The sequence below is a fragment of the Schistocerca serialis genome, chromosome 4 (assembly GCF_023864345.2).
Source record: "Schistocerca serialis cubense isolate TAMUIC-IGC-003099 chromosome 4, iqSchSeri2.2, whole genome shotgun sequence".
NCBI lineage: Eukaryota > Metazoa > Arthropoda > Insecta > Orthoptera > Acrididae > Schistocerca > Schistocerca serialis.
The window spans coordinates 763347897-763365467 of record NC_064641.1 but is presented as its reverse complement, the minus strand read 5'-3'; the positions used below and the strand labels follow the sequence as shown (position 1 = coordinate 763365467).

At 38.9% G+C, this 17571-nt stretch overlaps 1 protein-coding gene across 1 annotated transcript in view; it reads left to right on the top strand.

Annotated features, from left to right (window-relative positions):
• Positions 1 to 17278, top strand: part of LOC126473311 (methyltransferase-like protein 22) — a 50974-nt gene extending 33696 nt beyond the window's left edge. The window contains exons 4-6 of the mRNA XM_050100289.1: positions 2108 to 2275; positions 11829 to 11928; positions 12643 to 17278. Coding sequence (XP_049956246.1) covers positions 2108 to 2275; positions 11829 to 11928; positions 12643 to 12832 — 458 coding nt within the window. The 3' untranslated portion in view covers positions 12833 to 17278. The remainder of the gene's footprint in view (positions 1 to 2107; positions 2276 to 11828; positions 11929 to 12642) is intronic.
• Positions 17279 to 17571: the final 293 nt, after the last annotated feature.

Here is a 17571-nt window from a genome sequence, read left to right as displayed (position 1 = left end):
GACAGCAGAGTAAAATTTGAAAACAAACTGAACAAGTGTCTAATTGACAACTCCCTGTATTGTAATATGTAAAAGCTCTTGGGTAGGAATTACTAACTCACATCTGTATATTTGTAAAGGTTATTAATGTTTATCATGAAGCCATGTTTACAAATTAATTTGCAATGTGAATGTAAAATGACTTGTTCCAGATTATGATTTATTGTACAAAATGATTCATGGAACATGAAACTAATTAACTTCACCAGGTCACAGAACTGTGTATGTAGTATGCTAGATTATAAGCTGAGCTGCTATATACAAGTTCTTATTTATAAATCTATCAAGCACTCAGTGTCTCCACTGTTGAATGAATGGTTGTCTTTACTCATCACATTGTCTATGTTATACTCAGGATATTCCAGTGTAGTACTGAGATCCAATTATAATTTACTAATTTGAATTCTTTGCATAAAAACACCACACTAAACAGGCTATTATTTTGCTGTTACATAATCATTTTCAATTCAGGTGTTTTTCAAAGGACACTATGTTTTCATGTTGCATTTAACTAAATTAATACACTCCTGGAAATTGAAATAAGAACACCGTGAATTCATTGTCCCAGGAAGGGGAAACTTTATTGACACATTCCTGGGGTCAGATACATCACATGATCACACTGACAGAACCACAGGCACATAGACACAGGCAACAGAGCATGCACAATGTCGGCACTAGTACAGTGTATATCCACCAATCGCAGCAATGCAGGCTGCTATTCTCCCATGGAGATGATCGTAGAGATGCTGGATGTAGTCCTGTGGAATGGCTTGCCATGCCATTTCCACCTGGCGCCTCAGTTGGACCAGCGTTCGTGCTGGACGTGCAGACCGCGTGAGACGACGCTTCATCCAGTCCCAAACATGCTCAATGGGGGACAGATCCGGAGATCTTGCTGGCCAGGGTAGTTGACTTACACCTTCTAGAGCACATTGGGTGGCACGGGATACATGTGGACGTGCATTGTCCTGTTGGAACAGCAAGTTCCCTTGCCGGTCTAGGAATGGTAGAACGATGGGTTCGATGACGGTTTGGATGTACCGTGCACTATTCAGTGTCCCCTCGACGATCACCAGTGGTGTACGGCCAGTGTAGGAGATCGCTCCCCACACCATGATGCCGGATGTTGGCCCTGTGTGCCTCGGTCGTATGCAGTCCTGATTGTGGCGCTCACCTGCACGGCGCCAAACACGCATACGACCATCATTGGCACCAAGGCAGAAGCGACTCTCATCGCTGAAGACGACACGTCTCCATTCGTCCCTCCATTCACGCCTGTCGCGACACCACTGGAGGCGGGCTGCACGATGTTGGGGCGTGAGCGGAAGACGGCCTAACGGTGTGCAGGACCGTAGCCCAGCTTCATGGAGACGGTTGCGAATGGTCCTCGCCGATACCCCAGGAGCAACAGTGTCCCTAATTTGCTGGGAAGTGGCGGTGCGGTCCCCTACGGCACTGCGTAGGATCCTACGGTCTTGGCGTGCATCCGTGCGTCGCTGCGGTCCGGTCCCAGGTCGACGGGCACGTGCACCTTCCGCCGACCACTGGCGACAACATCGATGTACTGTGGAGACCTCACGCCCCACGTGTTGAGCAATTCGGCGGTACGTCCACCCGGCCTCCCGCATGCCCACTATACGCCCTCGCTCAAAGTCCGTCAACTGCACATACGGTTCACGTCCACGCTGTCGCGCCATGCTACCAGTGTTAAAGACTGCGATGGAGCTCCGTATGCCACGGCAAACTGGCTGACACTGACGGCGGCGGTGCACAAATGCTGCGCAGCTAGCGCCATTCGACGGCCAACACCGCGGTTCCTGGTGTGTCCGCTGTGCCGTGCGTGTGATCATTGCTTGTACAGCCCTCTCGCAGTGTCCGGAGCAAGTATGGTGGGTCTGACACACCGGTGTCAATGTCTTCTTTTTTCCATTTCCAGGAGTGTATATTTTTTATTTTTGTTTCTGTTAACAAACCAGAAACATATCATTTCAGTATACCATTTAGGTATTATTTTGCACCCAGTTTATCCTGAATTGTTATTTTCATCTGTGTTTTACTTAATTAGATATTGACACAGAAGAAATCCTTGAATTAATATGGGCTAACAAAGAGCGCAACAAGAAATGGATAAAATCAAAATTTTCTGTTATGGGATTTGACTTTTTTGCTAAGAAATGGAGTAGTGAACTGGAAGAAAAATTAAGAGAAGTGACAACCATTTTGGCAGCTGATGGTAAGTAAAAATAAATGAATTTACTAAAAATGATACTATATAGATGATACAAAATGCTTGATATGCTTTCTTAATTATGTTGTGGTTAAAAGTAAAATCAATTGTCTTTAAGTTCAAAAAGTGTTTTATTGGAAAATAATTATGTTCTGACACAGTATTAAAAGGCTTATTTGAAGTACATGACAGACAAACATTACATGTATATTGAAGGGGAGAAAAAAATAGATACTCATGGGTTTTGTAGTCAGTTATATTTTCTTTTTTCGGGGACTAGAGAGGAAAAAGTACAAAGGGAAAATTGTACAAATCAAATATCTCAAGGACAAAATATGTTATTTAGAAGCTTAAACAAATCAAAGTTAGGAAAGGCAACTGCTCGCCAGCAGGTTAATGAATGTGTGTAGACGCAAGTAATGGTTTCCAAAATGTTCGTAATATCATTAAAGCTTGAATAGAGAGTAACGCTACATAGAGTATCAGTTTATTGATTTGTCATATCCAGTGAGGCAGGTCTCTGTTAAAATTTTGTTCTTTGGCAGACAACACTATTTATTAATTTCCCAATTCACATTCATCTGTCATTCACTAATCATTACATCTACATCTACATTTACATCTTCATCTACATCCATACTCTGCAAAACACTGTAGTCCATTGTAGAGCATATTTCTCATTGCACCATGTATTAGGATTTCTTATCATTCCATTTGTGTGTGAATCACAGGAAGAATGCTTAAATACCACTGTGCATGTGGTAATTAGTCTAATCTTGTCTTCACAGTCCATACAGAGCAGCAGTATGTTCCTAAATTCCCCACTTAATAATGATTCTTGAAACTTTGTAAATATGTTTCCATGGAATAGTTACCTTCTATTTACAAATACCTGCTAGTTCAGGTTTTCAGCATTTCTGTGACTCACTCCCACAGGTCAGACAAACCTGTCACCATTCACACTGCCCTTCTTTGTGTACTGCCAGTATCTCCTGTTAGTCTATTTGGTACCGATCCCACACACTTGATCAATATTCTGCAATAGCTCACATGAGTGTTTTGTTAGCATTCTCCTTTGTAGGCTGAGAGCATTTCCTAGTGTCCTAATGATGAGCTGAAATCTACCATCCAGTTTACCTACAATTGACTCTATGTGATCATTCCATTTCATATCCTGACAAACTGTTACTGCCTGATATGTGTATGGTTTCCTACTTCCAACTGTGATTCACTTATGTGGTCATTGAATACTATGTTTTGCCATTGGTGTCATGAACACTCTGTAGCTGACATTATGATCATGATGTAATACCCAAGAAGTGTTAAAAAGGTAAAACTGTCATCAAACTGAAGGTCTGACACTACAATGCGTTTCTAGACATGGTTCTATTGGAAGTTATATATCTGTACTTGCATTCCTCTGACCTTTGAACTGACTTATTCAGCCAGTTTAGGGGACCTGTAATGGACTCCACACTGTGGTGCAAGTCAAAATTTTTCATGTAATCTAATGTTGCCAGAGTTGAAAGTGATAAGTGACGATTAAAAGTTCTGGGATTGGTTGGGAAATGAATCTCAGACCTATCAATCCATAGCCATCAATGTTACAGATACTAAAATAAAATTCTTATACACATTGTGATGTGCCCATCTAAAATTCTACATTTGTTGTGTGATGGTAAATCAGTGAAGTATGGTTTCAGTCATCTTATCAAGTTTCATAATAAATTTAAATGAAACTTCAAAACTCAAATTTCACTGTGTCAGCTTGAAGGAAATTTGTGGCATCAGTTGAATGCAAGCTTGCACTATATCTTTATTCTAAAAATAACCATTGATCACCTCTCGTAATTCAGATTACACAATCGTGTTCAGTAATGTTAAAATTATTTGCATGGCAGATGTTAAATACTTTACTCAGCCAAATATGGCATGCAACTAACCGGCCATAATTAACCGTAGTGGTCATTTTTTACAATAAAATCATTCAAAAACAGTATTTTGGTTTCTGACATGTGATATCACATTATTAACAAAAATATCTTGGGCTTCTTTCTTTTGTTCCAGACTTCCCCCACTATAGAGGAGCATAGGTGCTAGGTGCTGCACTCAGGGCATGCTCCTCTTTGCATCATATGAATAAATAAAATTTTCATTTGGTAGATAAAATATTATGACATTTTCTTTATCAAGCAGGTCTGCTTCACAAAAATACTATTTCAAACTTAAATTATTGATTTGATGCCTAATTTGATTGTATAATATCACAAGTATTATCATAAAATATGCAACTGCTATGAGATAATTTTTCAGTGTGTTGTTTCTTCACATTGTCTCTTTCTTGATGGCAAGTCTGTTTCTGTTTTTATCTACAACACAAATGTTCGCTAGCATTTATGAAATCGGGTGGTGTGACATCTTGGTACCATTGTTTGATTATTTATGATGTGCTTCACTTGCTTTTCATTGCAGCCAGTCCCTTTCATAATTTTGACAGTTAAATGTAACTGTCTTCTTAAGGATTCAATACTCCTGTGTTGCATCTATGTTTCATTGGCCAACCTAACTTATTTATGCTTGGAGTTTAGTTTTTACAATTATCTATCAGTTGCCACATTTTGCCTTGATTTAGCTTTTCCTTGTGGATACATTATTATTATTATTATTAACCCGTGTAGTGAACTGTTGCATAGATTATAGGTTCTTTAAAAAATGACTAATGTTTTTTGATGTAACTGATACCCATTGAAGTGTGGAATCAATTTTGCTATTCTAAATGGAAATGGATTTTTCCCACACTGGTTAGGAAACACTGTTTATGGTCAGTCATACGTGGTGTAACACAGAGACTGGTAGAACAAACAGGCAGTTCCTAACATCAGTGATGGCAGAGTTCACACAGTGAATGAATAACCAACAACAAATCCAAGACATAGCAAAGTTATCGTAGCTATACAAGTCCAAGGGGGAATGCATATCACAAACGTAAAACAAGCAAGGTCAAAATTCTGCTGTTAAATTGCATGTAACTAAATGTTTCAAAGGTAAGCAGGAGACTAATTGGCAAGTGCTGGGCCGCACTATTTACTCGCAGTCTCAGATGAGTGGGTGGCTCTGTGTGACATGCTTGCTGAAGTGGTGCCTCATGGGGGAGCAACCAGCAACTTGAGTATGTAGCCCGAGTATCTCTGACTTGTTCCCCATATTTATGCTGGGGCTGGGTTGGGAATCCAAATCACTTTTGACTACTAAATCCTTCCCCTCTCTAATCAGCATGTAAGGCCAGAAGTGGCCCGACCTATGCTAGCTTCATCGAGAGAGAGAGAGATAGAGAGAGAGAGAGACGCTGGAAGCCCTGCCAGAGACCCCTGGGGATGGTCATCGTCGTGATCGGCTGGGACAGATGCTGGCACATGTAATGGGATTATCGACCAATTAGTGGGTTCTTGGGTGCAGCTTAGTCCTGCCTGCAGGAGACTGTGTGCCAGCTATGTAGAAGATGGGGACAGCAATTTGGCCTCCATCGGCACCCGAGTATGAAAACAAACCATCTCTATCGATTATGTGGTGAGGAGATTACTTGTGTTGGCAAGAACAGAAAGTGGCTGCATCTCCATTGGCTCCCTGTGGTTGCTTAACATGAGGGCAGAGGTTGTAGTGGTAGTACATAAGCTTGTCCCTGGCATGGTTGTGTAGGTCATGCCCTATCAGCAGTTGAGGGGACGTGGGAGGGCAGTACACCTTACTTCAGCCGGAGCTTATCTCGATGATAATAACATGAGTTCACTTGGGGTCCTGGCCAAAAGTGCAAGCCCAGTCATGGGAGCCCATGATATGCTGTGTGCATGAGCGGTGGTTCCATGGAGCTGGGCACAGCACAGTGAGGTGTATGCAGGGTCTGTGCCCTTGTAGAATTATGACCAAGGAAGCTGGTGAGTGCTTCCCTGGAGTCAGCTGTTGTCATTATTTTACACATCTGCTTTTTGAAGGTCCTGACCATCTGTTTGGCCTCCAAATTGGATGTGGGGTGGAAAGGGATAGTAGTCAGGTGCTTAACACAATTGCCTTTACAAAAATCCCAAAACATAGATGCTGTGAATTTAGGAACGTTGTTGGCAACCAGTCTGGACAGTACCCCCTCTATTCCAGATGTGATGGACAGAGCACGGGTAGCAGTTGCTGTGGTGGTAGTAGCTATCCATCTACATAAGGAAGTTTAGAGAGGGCATCGATAACTAACAAGCATGTTCCTCCCTGGAAAGGTCTGGCAAAATCAGCATGCTCTCTTTGCCAGGGCTAGTCAAAGTGTCGCTAAGGGTTGAAATCCTTAGCTGCGGTTGATTGATTGTGGACACAGGCCTGGTAGTTTTGTACAATGTGTTCTACAGCTGCTTTGACACAAGCTGTAGCAAAAAATAGATGTGCCATTCTGGATTGGTGGCTTTAAGCAGGTGCTCTGGTCAACCCTGCCATACAGCAGACAACACTGTATGGAGTAGTGGATTATGACCCACTTCTGCTGTTTCAGCCTGTCAAACTCTGCATCTGGGCCACACAGCAAGCGGAAAAGTGCATCAGCATTTGAGTGCTGCATGGTGGACCAATAATGGATTGCGTGGTTATAGTTACTTAGGAGCAATGCCATCCATTGCAGTCATTGTGCCACCATATTGGAAAATTTTGAATGGAGACTAAATAGCAAAATGAGGGGCTTGTGATTGGTGATCAAGTGGAGCTTAGTACCAACGAGATACATGTGAAACTTCCTGATGCTAATATTTCCTCTGTGCCACATCTAATGTTTTAGATGCAGTTATAATGGGCTGTTCTGTCCCATCAACATATCTGTGGCACAAGCATCAGCACCCTAATCTGACACATCAGTGGCAAGCATTAAATGTTTGTTGAGATGGAACATCGCTAAACATGGGCCAAGCTAAGGCACCTTTTAAGTTATAAGTAAGCCTTCTAGCATGCCTCTGGCCACATAAATTTAACAAATATGAAATCTGGGATGAATTGGGAATAAACTTTTCAAAATAATTTCTTTTCCTGGGGAACAAATGTAGTTCTTTGAGGTTCTTAGGAGCTGGTAAGTTAGTGACTGCATCCACGTGATCCTGTGTGGACATGAGGCCTTCTTTACTTAATATGTGCCTAAGTACTTGACACTCACTTAAAGAAACTACATTTATCAAATTGACAACACAAACCATCGACATGGAGCCACTCAAACATCTGTAGATTGTGAAGGTGTTGCTCCTGCATGGCTCCAGTGAATATTTAACACAGTTGGGGATATCTTGGTTGAGCTGCTTAAGCTATTGCTGAAATATCACAGGAGTGCTTGCAACCCACAGTGACAATCTGTTATAACAATACATGCCAAGTGCCATATTAATCACTAAAAATTGTTTCGTCTGACCATCTACAGGCAATGAAAGTAGGTGACAGTGACACCTGTTTCTGACAAATAATGATCCCCAGCCAATTTTGCCAGCAATTCCAAGGAACTGGATACAGATCGACATTTCCTTGAGCATTAATAGTGGACTTAAATTCACCACAAGTTCCAAGTTATCCGTTTGGTTTCTTAACAATGAACATAAGTGTAGCCCACTGGCTAGACGATACTAACTCCCATACATTGCAATCTTTCTGGGTCTCCTTTAACTTGCTCCCATACAGCAAAAGGCATCAGACAAGCCCTACAAAACCTACGCGCTGCTGATTGCTTTAAGGATACATGGGCATGGAACCCTGTTCCACAACCTAATGTAGGTTCTAACAGTTGCTTAAATTGCATACATAGTGCATCAAGTTCTATAGATGGTACTACAGATGAAACTATATTCACTAGTCCTGCATTTGAAAAAAAAAAAGAAAAGAAAAGAAACACACAAAAATGTCTAAGACAAAAGTATTAATTGTCACGCAAGATATGACTACTATCAAGGTTAGCTGCAAAGCTAAATTTTTATATTTAGTGTGGACTACAGTTTGACCTGTATAACAGGGTGGTGATGTACAATGTACATCAGCACCCTACACAGAGAGGACCTCAGCTGTGGAGAACCAGCTTCACAGTAAGTGTCCTCATTAATCAGAGACACAGCCGCACCTGTCTCCAACTGGAAATCTGCAGTTGCCCTATTAATGTCTAGTTACAACATGAGATGCTGCATCCAGCCTGCTGCTGATGGATGATGTTTGCTGGTGCACACCGGCCGAGGCAGACACTCGCTAGGTGCCCAAGTTTTCAGTATGTAAAACAAGTGAAGTCACGAAAAGAGCGGTGATGCTGTTGATGCTGTGGGCGATGATCTGGCCATGATCTGATGGCATGAACTTTTCTAGGACTCTCTAACAATGATGGGGAGGAGACTCTTGTATGAACCTTTGCTCACTGTCAGTGAACGAAGTACTTCTGTTTTCGCGTATCTACTGGCAATGAGGGTGGTGGATCACAATCTACTGCACTAACTACTGTACTAATTACTGAATCCCATGTCGCCAGACTACCAGGTGCGTGGTAAATGGGATGATGATGATGATGATGATGATTACAAGTCGCCAGTTGATTGTACAGCACAAATGTGACTAACAGTAGTACAAAGTTGACTACAGAGGAATCATGAAACATAGCTTATGCTGATGCAGTTACTTTGTGAGCTTTGGCAATTTTTAGCAAATCACTCAGATTGGGTTAGATGACTCCAAATATTCACACTAACTTCTCTATCAGAAGGAGACATACAGTAACATCATGGATTGAGGATTTCACATATGATGTGCCACACTGTTTGCAGGGAAAACCACATTTGCATGTGAAGCCTTGCAATTCAGCAGCCCGTGCTGTGTAGGATTGCTTACATTGCTTGACACATTGATTACACTGGAGCCTGGTTGTAGCAACTTGGGTGTGGTAAACATAATAGACAGTAAACCATAAACCTCAGAAAACTCAAACTACTGGGGCTTGATAGGTGCATAGTTTCTGCAATATTTCGTACAGTTTATTGCTGGGAGACAGTGAAACTACACAGTGATGTTCAGGATCAGTTATTTGGCTTGGCTTGCAGTGAAGAACAAAATGACTTAAATAGACCTCCTAACTCTCAATCATCTTGCTGAAGGAAGTGAATGATGGAGGAGGAGGTGATGAAACTGCAACTGCCAACTGTTGTTGGTTTTGCAGCAGCTGTAACAGCAATTTCTGCTGTTGCTGCTGGAAATGTCTCTGTTTCTCTTGCCGTTGCTGTTGTTGCAGTTGTTTTTGCTGTTCCAACTACAACTACTGCTGCCAAAGCTTTAAAAACTCAGGCTCTATGGTTCACTGGAATAGTGGCATGGTGAAAAAGTTCTTGTCACCAGTATTTTCAGGCAGTATTGTATCAGTGGACAGCTCCACATGATATGCTTGCTGCAGCAGCCCTCGTGGCTACGTACTGTATGTAACCTGAGTATCCTCAGTCTGTTCTCCATTTCAGTACCTGGCCTGGGCAAGGAATCCAAATTGCTGTCGAATACTAAACTTTTAGTGACCAAACACAGAATAGTTTTGTTAGATGCCAGTTCTTCAGCTGGAGACAAAACAATTACAGCGAATGATGTTCCACAGTAGACACACACATCCTCCAGGGAGTACCCTGGCCTTTAGTCTCGTTCAAGACAGTGCTTTCATGTGATCTCCAAGTGGTAATTAGTGTTCCACAGTAGACACATATCTTTCAGAGATAATCTGTGGCCTTCAGTCCCACTCAAGAAAAATCTGTCATGTGATCTCCAAGTCATGCTGTAGATTCTCCTGTATGGATAATATGTATTTTAAATGCATAGGGATTTCATATTGCAAGGCAGTAATGGACACTCATCATCATCATCATCATCATCATCATCATCATCATGGACCTGTATTGCAAATTCATATGGGTGAACCACATGGTCTATGATATTTCTCTGATGGCTTGTTTAGTGCATTGTAGTCAAGGACGGTAATTTCACCTCATCATTTGGAACATTACCTAACTAAATAAACTGCTCTACAAAAGAACCTGACAATATGGTCACACACCAATAAAATTTTTATTGGAGATTTTATGTGCCTTGTTTGAAACCATGTGTGGGTGTTGGTTTTCACAATCTTTGTCATCTTCAGTAGTATTTTTCCAGTTATGTGGCTTCATCATCATGTTGTTTTATGGACTAAACTTTCAGCCACTGTTGTCAGTGGCTTACATGAGGGTGTTGTATTTACTGGTAAATAAATTGGTCTACGAAACAAAAAATGAAATAACACACTGGCAAAAGTTTTATTGAAGGTGTAGTGTCTTGTTTGATATCATACCAAAATAATGTGAGAACTGGTAACTCCAAGTTTAAGTAAGGATGTACTGACTTTTTTTTAGTTCATATGGTATTGTCCCATGGTAATATGTCATTATCATTTTACTGCTCCCTATCTGTCCAGCCTCACTAATACCCAAGATTTGGAAGCTGTCATTACTGAATCTGAATAATAATTGAATGGAGTTCCACATCCATATAAAGATTTGACTTTGTTGAGTCCAATGCCAAGTGAAGTTATGTTGCTGTATGGCCTTTTGGATGTGTTTTAATTTTGGAACTCAACATTTTCATGCTGTTCATATTTACTTTGCTGTTTCTTATTGCTGTTTTTATGGCAAATGATTTCTTTGTAAGACAAGGTGATAGCCCTATGCCCAACCCACTATTCAAACTTGGGACTGACATCTATGACCGAGAAAATCAGTCCATTCATTATATGTATATGTTGTGTATCTGCGTACAAATAGTTGTTTTTCTCTCGCTCTATTTGCATGTGGAACAGGAAAGAAAATGGCTATTAAGCAGTACAGTGTACCCGCTTTCCACGAACCCTACAGTGGTTTGTGGAGTATCTGTGTAGATGTAAATTAGAATCTTCATAAGGATATCTTTTTTATGTTTTCATCAATGGAATTCCACAATGGAAGGTTGTTGTCCTGGACTAACAGTGCCGTCAAGGCTCTTGTGCACAAATCAGCCATGTGTTATGTGGAACCCATGACTTGCTCTCTTCATAATTTACAGACCAAAATATCCACAATATGATTTATTATGAAAGTTTGTAATATTTTCTTGTGAAACTACTACAGATGTAGAAAGGGTATCAGGAGAATTGGGCAGCTCCATAAGGCCAGTGGTACACTTAAAACTGAACAGACCACCAAAACAACCACGAACCCAATATATGAAAACAATAAACAAATGCAAAAACTGGCTGTAACATCAGAGACTTTGATAGACCTAAATTCAGATGGGTACAACAATCAAATAATTTGTATAATGCACCAATGTATCAAGATGAGTCAAAAAGTATGTTGTCTGGACCCTTAGTTGTGAGAAAATAGAATAAATACATTTACTAATTTCATTAATATTGTATCATGTTTTTAAATATATTGTTTATGAAATATATGTTGTGCAAAAGCAATAAATATGTCAGGTATTATTTTTTGCTGCTTTTACTGAATTAATGTTTTTTATTTATTTTCAGTAATTTATGACAATGATTTGACACAAGCGTTTGTTGACTGTCTTGCTAAGCTCTTGGTAGTTCCACCAGCAAAGACTGTGTATGTGGCTCTAGAGAAAAGGTGGGTAATGTAGAAATGCAGATATATTGTTCTCTAAATTTTATTTTATTTACTCTTTTCTGTTCAGAACATGTATTACAAAATGTGTGGGGGTGGCGGGATGGGTGGACGCACGCATATACAACAGCAACGTTTCACAGTTCAGCAACTGTTTGTTTGTTACTTATTGCTACACTTATTAAAAAGATAAATAATTACTTAAATTTTCACATATGCCAGTCCTGTGTCACAAGCACATGTCAGTATAAGGCAAGCACTTTAGCTTATCTCCTGCCTGTGATTTCAATTACTGGTTACTGAATATAAAGCATTTATGAAAGTTTTTTTCGGTTGCCAACTGAGGAACTGCATTATCATGAAGCAACATTTTGAGAAGTTTCTTACTTTCTTGCTTAGGCAAAGTAACAGAAGGCAATGAGTAGGAAACTTGTTGAAATGTTGCTTCAAGACACTGTTGTTATTTGGCTGACAACCAAGGAAAATTTAATGAGAAGTATCACTCTAGAAAAACCAACATTTTCAAGTTACAAAAATTGCTTTTGTAGGTATTGGCTATTTTCTGTCAATGAAAGGCATCTCCTAACAGCTATAGTTAACTGTTTTTCATAAATGCACAAACTGAAATTTGTACATTTGCTTGTCTGTAATTGCAAATATATTTGTTTTTCAAATATTTTTATTTTAACTGTTTTTATTTATTTGTTTTTGATACAGATTTGTGTTCACTGTGGCTGATCTGGACTGTGTAGCACCATGCTATGAACACTTTCTGCAATGCTTATCAAACATTCAGCGTAAGCCTCCTGGTTCTAACTGGACTGTGGAGCAACTGGCTATAGATTTTCCTCAATATTTTAATTATGAACGTGTTAAAGAACTTGTATTGTGGAAAATAAGCTCATAGGAAATATTTGTTGTATCATAGAGTAGTTCAGCTTTTCTGACAAAGATGAATGAAACAGATGAATACTGAACAGCACAACACACGCACACACCTAATGGAGTCACTTTAAAGGTGTAATAAGATGTGATACTGACCAGTAACCTGCCTGTATCTACTGGTGTATTCAGCATTTTTGAAATATATTCTTTGTTCTTGAATGCTCAGAGTGAAGTTGAAGTAATGAAATACCAGATGATACAGGATTTGGAGATAGCAAAAATAATGAGAAAATTTAACAACACATAATTGGACAGTTGGAAACTTTATTTGTTTCTATAGAGATTATGATGCTGTGGATGTGATTCAGAGAACATACATTTTGATCAGAATTCATGTTTTACCACACCATTCTGCAGTTAGATTAAAAATACATATTATGTGGCATTTCTAAAGACTCGTAATAGAAGATGTATTAGGAATAGACTTTGCTGATAAATAAGAGTTACTGCATTTGGAAAAATGTAGGCTAACTTTATTATTCAACTTGGTTTTTCTTTTCAGTATAACAGTGACAGGTTACTTGGGCAAACAAAGCAATCAGGTTTACAAAGTTTTGCCATGTGCATGTTTCTTTCCTCCAGCACTCCAAATGCAAGATCTTCCTCTTTAGTTCGAACTTGCCTCCCACAGCTCTCTTAAATTATCTTGCACTAATCTCTTCTGTTCGTATCTATTTCCTATGTTTCTCTGATCTCCTCACTCTCCTCCCCTGGTAGCTGAGTGGTCAGCACGACAGAATGTCAATCCTAAGGGCCCAGGTTTGATTCCTGGCTGGGTCAGAGATTTTCTCCGCTCAGGAACTGGGTGTTGTGTTGTCCTAGTCGTCATCATTTCATCCCCATCGACGTGCAAGTACGGAAGTGGCGTCAAATCAAAAGACTTGCACCCAGCGAATGGTCTACCCGACGGGAGGCCCTAGTCACACAACACTTACATTTTTACATCTCCTCACTTCCTTCTCTCCTACTCACTTGAAATTTCACATACTACTCCATGCATTCACTTACATGTTTGTTCTGTACATTCTCTTTCCTTCATTTGACTTCCTCTCTCAATTTATTTTTGGTCATTACGTCTTTTTTGACAAATGCTTAAGTTGTTTCTGCCTTGTGTCATCATTTCTGTGCTATCTTCTCTTTATAAGCATTGTGTTACCCTCTTGGTGTAGTTGCCTTTGTTGGGTATCTGAATAACTTGTCTTTATCCATACAAGATTTTAAAATCTCCAGTTGCTTTGCCCCCATCTTCTTCCTAGCACCAGAAAAACAGATTTCTTTCCAGACGACTGACTTTTGTATAGTTTTAATGTAATTATTAGCCCTTGTTTTTTTGTAACATTGAAACAATATAGAAATTTTATCAACTTTTATCTTGATTTGCATGAAAGATTTTCATCTGTTTCTCACTTCCTTTCCCTTCTCCTAGTTAAGTTCCACAGTATAAAGAGGAATGGATCATAAGTAATCAAATCCATTATGGATAGCACTGTGATCATATATATGTTGCTACACTTGTCAGATTTTCTTCTAGTTTACAGTTGTTTTAAGATTCATTAACAGTAGCTCTTCAGCTTACCAACCTATTTCTGTAAATACATTGCAGTCATGCTCCTAGCTATCTGGCTGGCATATTCAATACAAATCCTTCACATACTACGCTTTCCTTCCATTGTGCTTTTTAATATTGTAATCCTATGTCTCAGGATGTTCTCCATCAAGACATGCTTTCTTCTTTTTGTGGTGTTGCACAATTCTGGTATGTTACTGACTTTTTGTATGACTGCTTGATTGATTTTCTCCTCTCTGCCCATGTTATTCTTAACCATTTCCTATAGCTTTCAACAGACTACTTCAATTTACATTTTCAGTATATCTCATTGTATATGTCAAAAGTATGTTTCAGACTATAGTCGTCATCAATTGCTTTTTCAGTGTCAGTTTGACATCATTTGATGTGGAGAGGCCTTTTCTGTTGTAAAATGTTGCCTACTGCTAACTTATCCATACTTCATAAGCAGTTGATATTCCAACATTTCGTCTGGTATTCTTATTCAACAAATAATCAACCTTACTGCTGCACTTGTCACAACTTACTGGTCTGTGTCTTATTCAGTTTCATATTGAAGAGGGCTGGAAGAGTAATTTTCATGACTTCCAGTATGAGTATACTATTTATTCACTATAGAGTGAGGTGGAACAATGGTTAAGAAAATGGAGTCAGGATTTTTGTGAGTTCTCTGTCATATAAGGCAAATGCTGGGATGGTTCCTTTGAAAAGGCTTGGCTTCCTCACTCTTCCCCAGTCTGAGCTTGTGCTCCATCTTCAATGACTTCACTGTCAGTGGGATTGATGTTGTTGTTGTCTTCAGTCCGAAGACTGGATTGATGCAGCTCTCCATACTGCTCAATCCTGTGTGAGCTTCTTTATCTCTTGAGTAACTCCTGTAACCTACATCCTTCTGAATCTGCTTACTGTATTCATCTTATGGTCTCCGTCTATGATTTTTACCTCCCACACTTCAATGGGATATTAAACCTTATTCTTAATTCCTTATAATTATATTTACTTTAAGTCATTAGCTGCACTACAAATTGCATAATATCCACATTTTTGTCTTAATCTTAGTTTCTTTTCACTCATTCTTTCAACACTGAACAAAATGAATGACAGTTAACATCTGCTGTCAGATTTCCATTTCCTCGCTGTAGCAACTTCTCTTTATAATAATTTAACAACACTCTTCTATCTTTGTAATTAAAAATACAGAGAATACTTGGCAGAGAGGTGATGGATGATACCAGGTGGCACAGAGAGAGGCCAAGAATGATGATGCAGATACAGTGTAACTAAATGTGCATTTAATCAAGATTTGCACATACCAATGCCTAGAAAGGTAGGAGTGCTACTGGGAAACTCCAAGAAGTTTATCTTCATTCATACCACAGAAGACTTTTTCACTTTAAGTTGATAAGACAATGAGGCACTGAAAGAAAAGTGCACAACTCGGGTAACAATGAACATCAGTTATTAAGTTTTGTAGTTGATATTTAATGTTGGCCCATACATAAAGAGGATATAACAGATTACATAGCAAAAAATCTGGCATGTTGTTAAATAAAGAAAAATAACAGTAGCAGGAAAAAATTATATAACTTTCAAGGAAGCAAAATTGAAAAATTGCAGCAGAACATGTGAACTTAATACTGCTAGAACTATCAAGCAAATTACTCTAGCTCAGTTAAATGGTAGAAGCTTGACAAACATACCCATACAATGGAAGAAAGGTTCTTTACTGAGAAGTTATATTGGGCCAAACCTATGACATGGATCAAGAAGGAGAGCAGACGTGTTCAAATGTCAGATATAGACAGTACTAAAATTTAAAATAGCAGCTACCAGATGCATTTTGTGTGTAGTTCTCCAGAAGGAATTCCGGTTAAGTGTAATTTAGGGTAAGTAAAGGCACAAGTCTATGAGAAAACTTGTACCATTTGAAAGGATCACTAAAAGAGAGAAATATGGAGCACGAAATTGTGAGAGAAAACAAAAGTAAATGTCAGGAGACTGTGTGAAACTAGAAAGAGAATTGAAGTGCCATCTAAGAGGTCAATAGACTATTGGATCAGGAAAAATAGTAATGTTTCACAATGTTCTTTTTCATTTTGATTACATAGTAACATTTAGTCCCCATTGGCTGTCATTATTGATTCTTTCCAGCACGCCACTGAATGCCAACACAGTTCTGTAACAACAGTTCCTCGTCATCAGTGAGACACTGAACATAAAATATGGATTTTTTTCTGATTTAACATCTACTATTCTTGACTTGCTGTTGGTTTCACATTTTGCCTCTGTTTTAAACAACTCCGTGATATTGTATGTTGAAACATTTGTATGCCTTTAAAAAAATCCTTTTGTCATAAATGTTTTGAAGTGATCTTAACTTGTATTGTGTTTAATGTGGTGTGCCTTAATGAATTTTTTTTGTTTAGTATTGGTGCTGATTGTTTAATGGAGTGTTTTCCAAATCATACTTATTTCTCACTAAAATGACAGAAAGTGATGTGTGGTGTGCTTGAGCTCTGAATAGAATTGCTTTCAACTCAGGATACTGCTTAATAGGTTCCATATGTTGCAATTCATTTGAAATACTAACTCTATCTTAATTTCAACTGTTACGTGGAATTTGATAAACATATTTAAATCATTGCAGATAGATTACATAATTTTCATATAATCTACTTTTTCATAATGAGTGTGTGTGTATTACGAGAGAAACATCACAAAAGTTGCAACTTACAGTGTTTGTCATGATAAAGACAGGACTACAAATCAGTCATGTCATATGAAATGTGTATAGTACAATAAGGAAAACAGTATTATACAAGCATCTGCATTTTGCTTTAAGACAGAGTTTTATTAACCTGTATGATCTGTACAATACTATTTTTGTGTAATTTGCTGAAAAAGAGCTGTTTAACAATTTGTTTTGTTAAAGCTAGCTGGTCTAGCTTTTGAAATATATTTATTTTTGTACATTCTTGTGTGTAAGTATACTCTGTCATGTTAATGATGTTAAATAATATACATAATAAGAAAAGTTTCAAACTTGCTTCACATCAGTCCATAGCTGGAGTTCAAAGATGTTTTACAAGTTACAGTCAGAATACCTTTATTGAAATCCTAACATCCTGTACTAT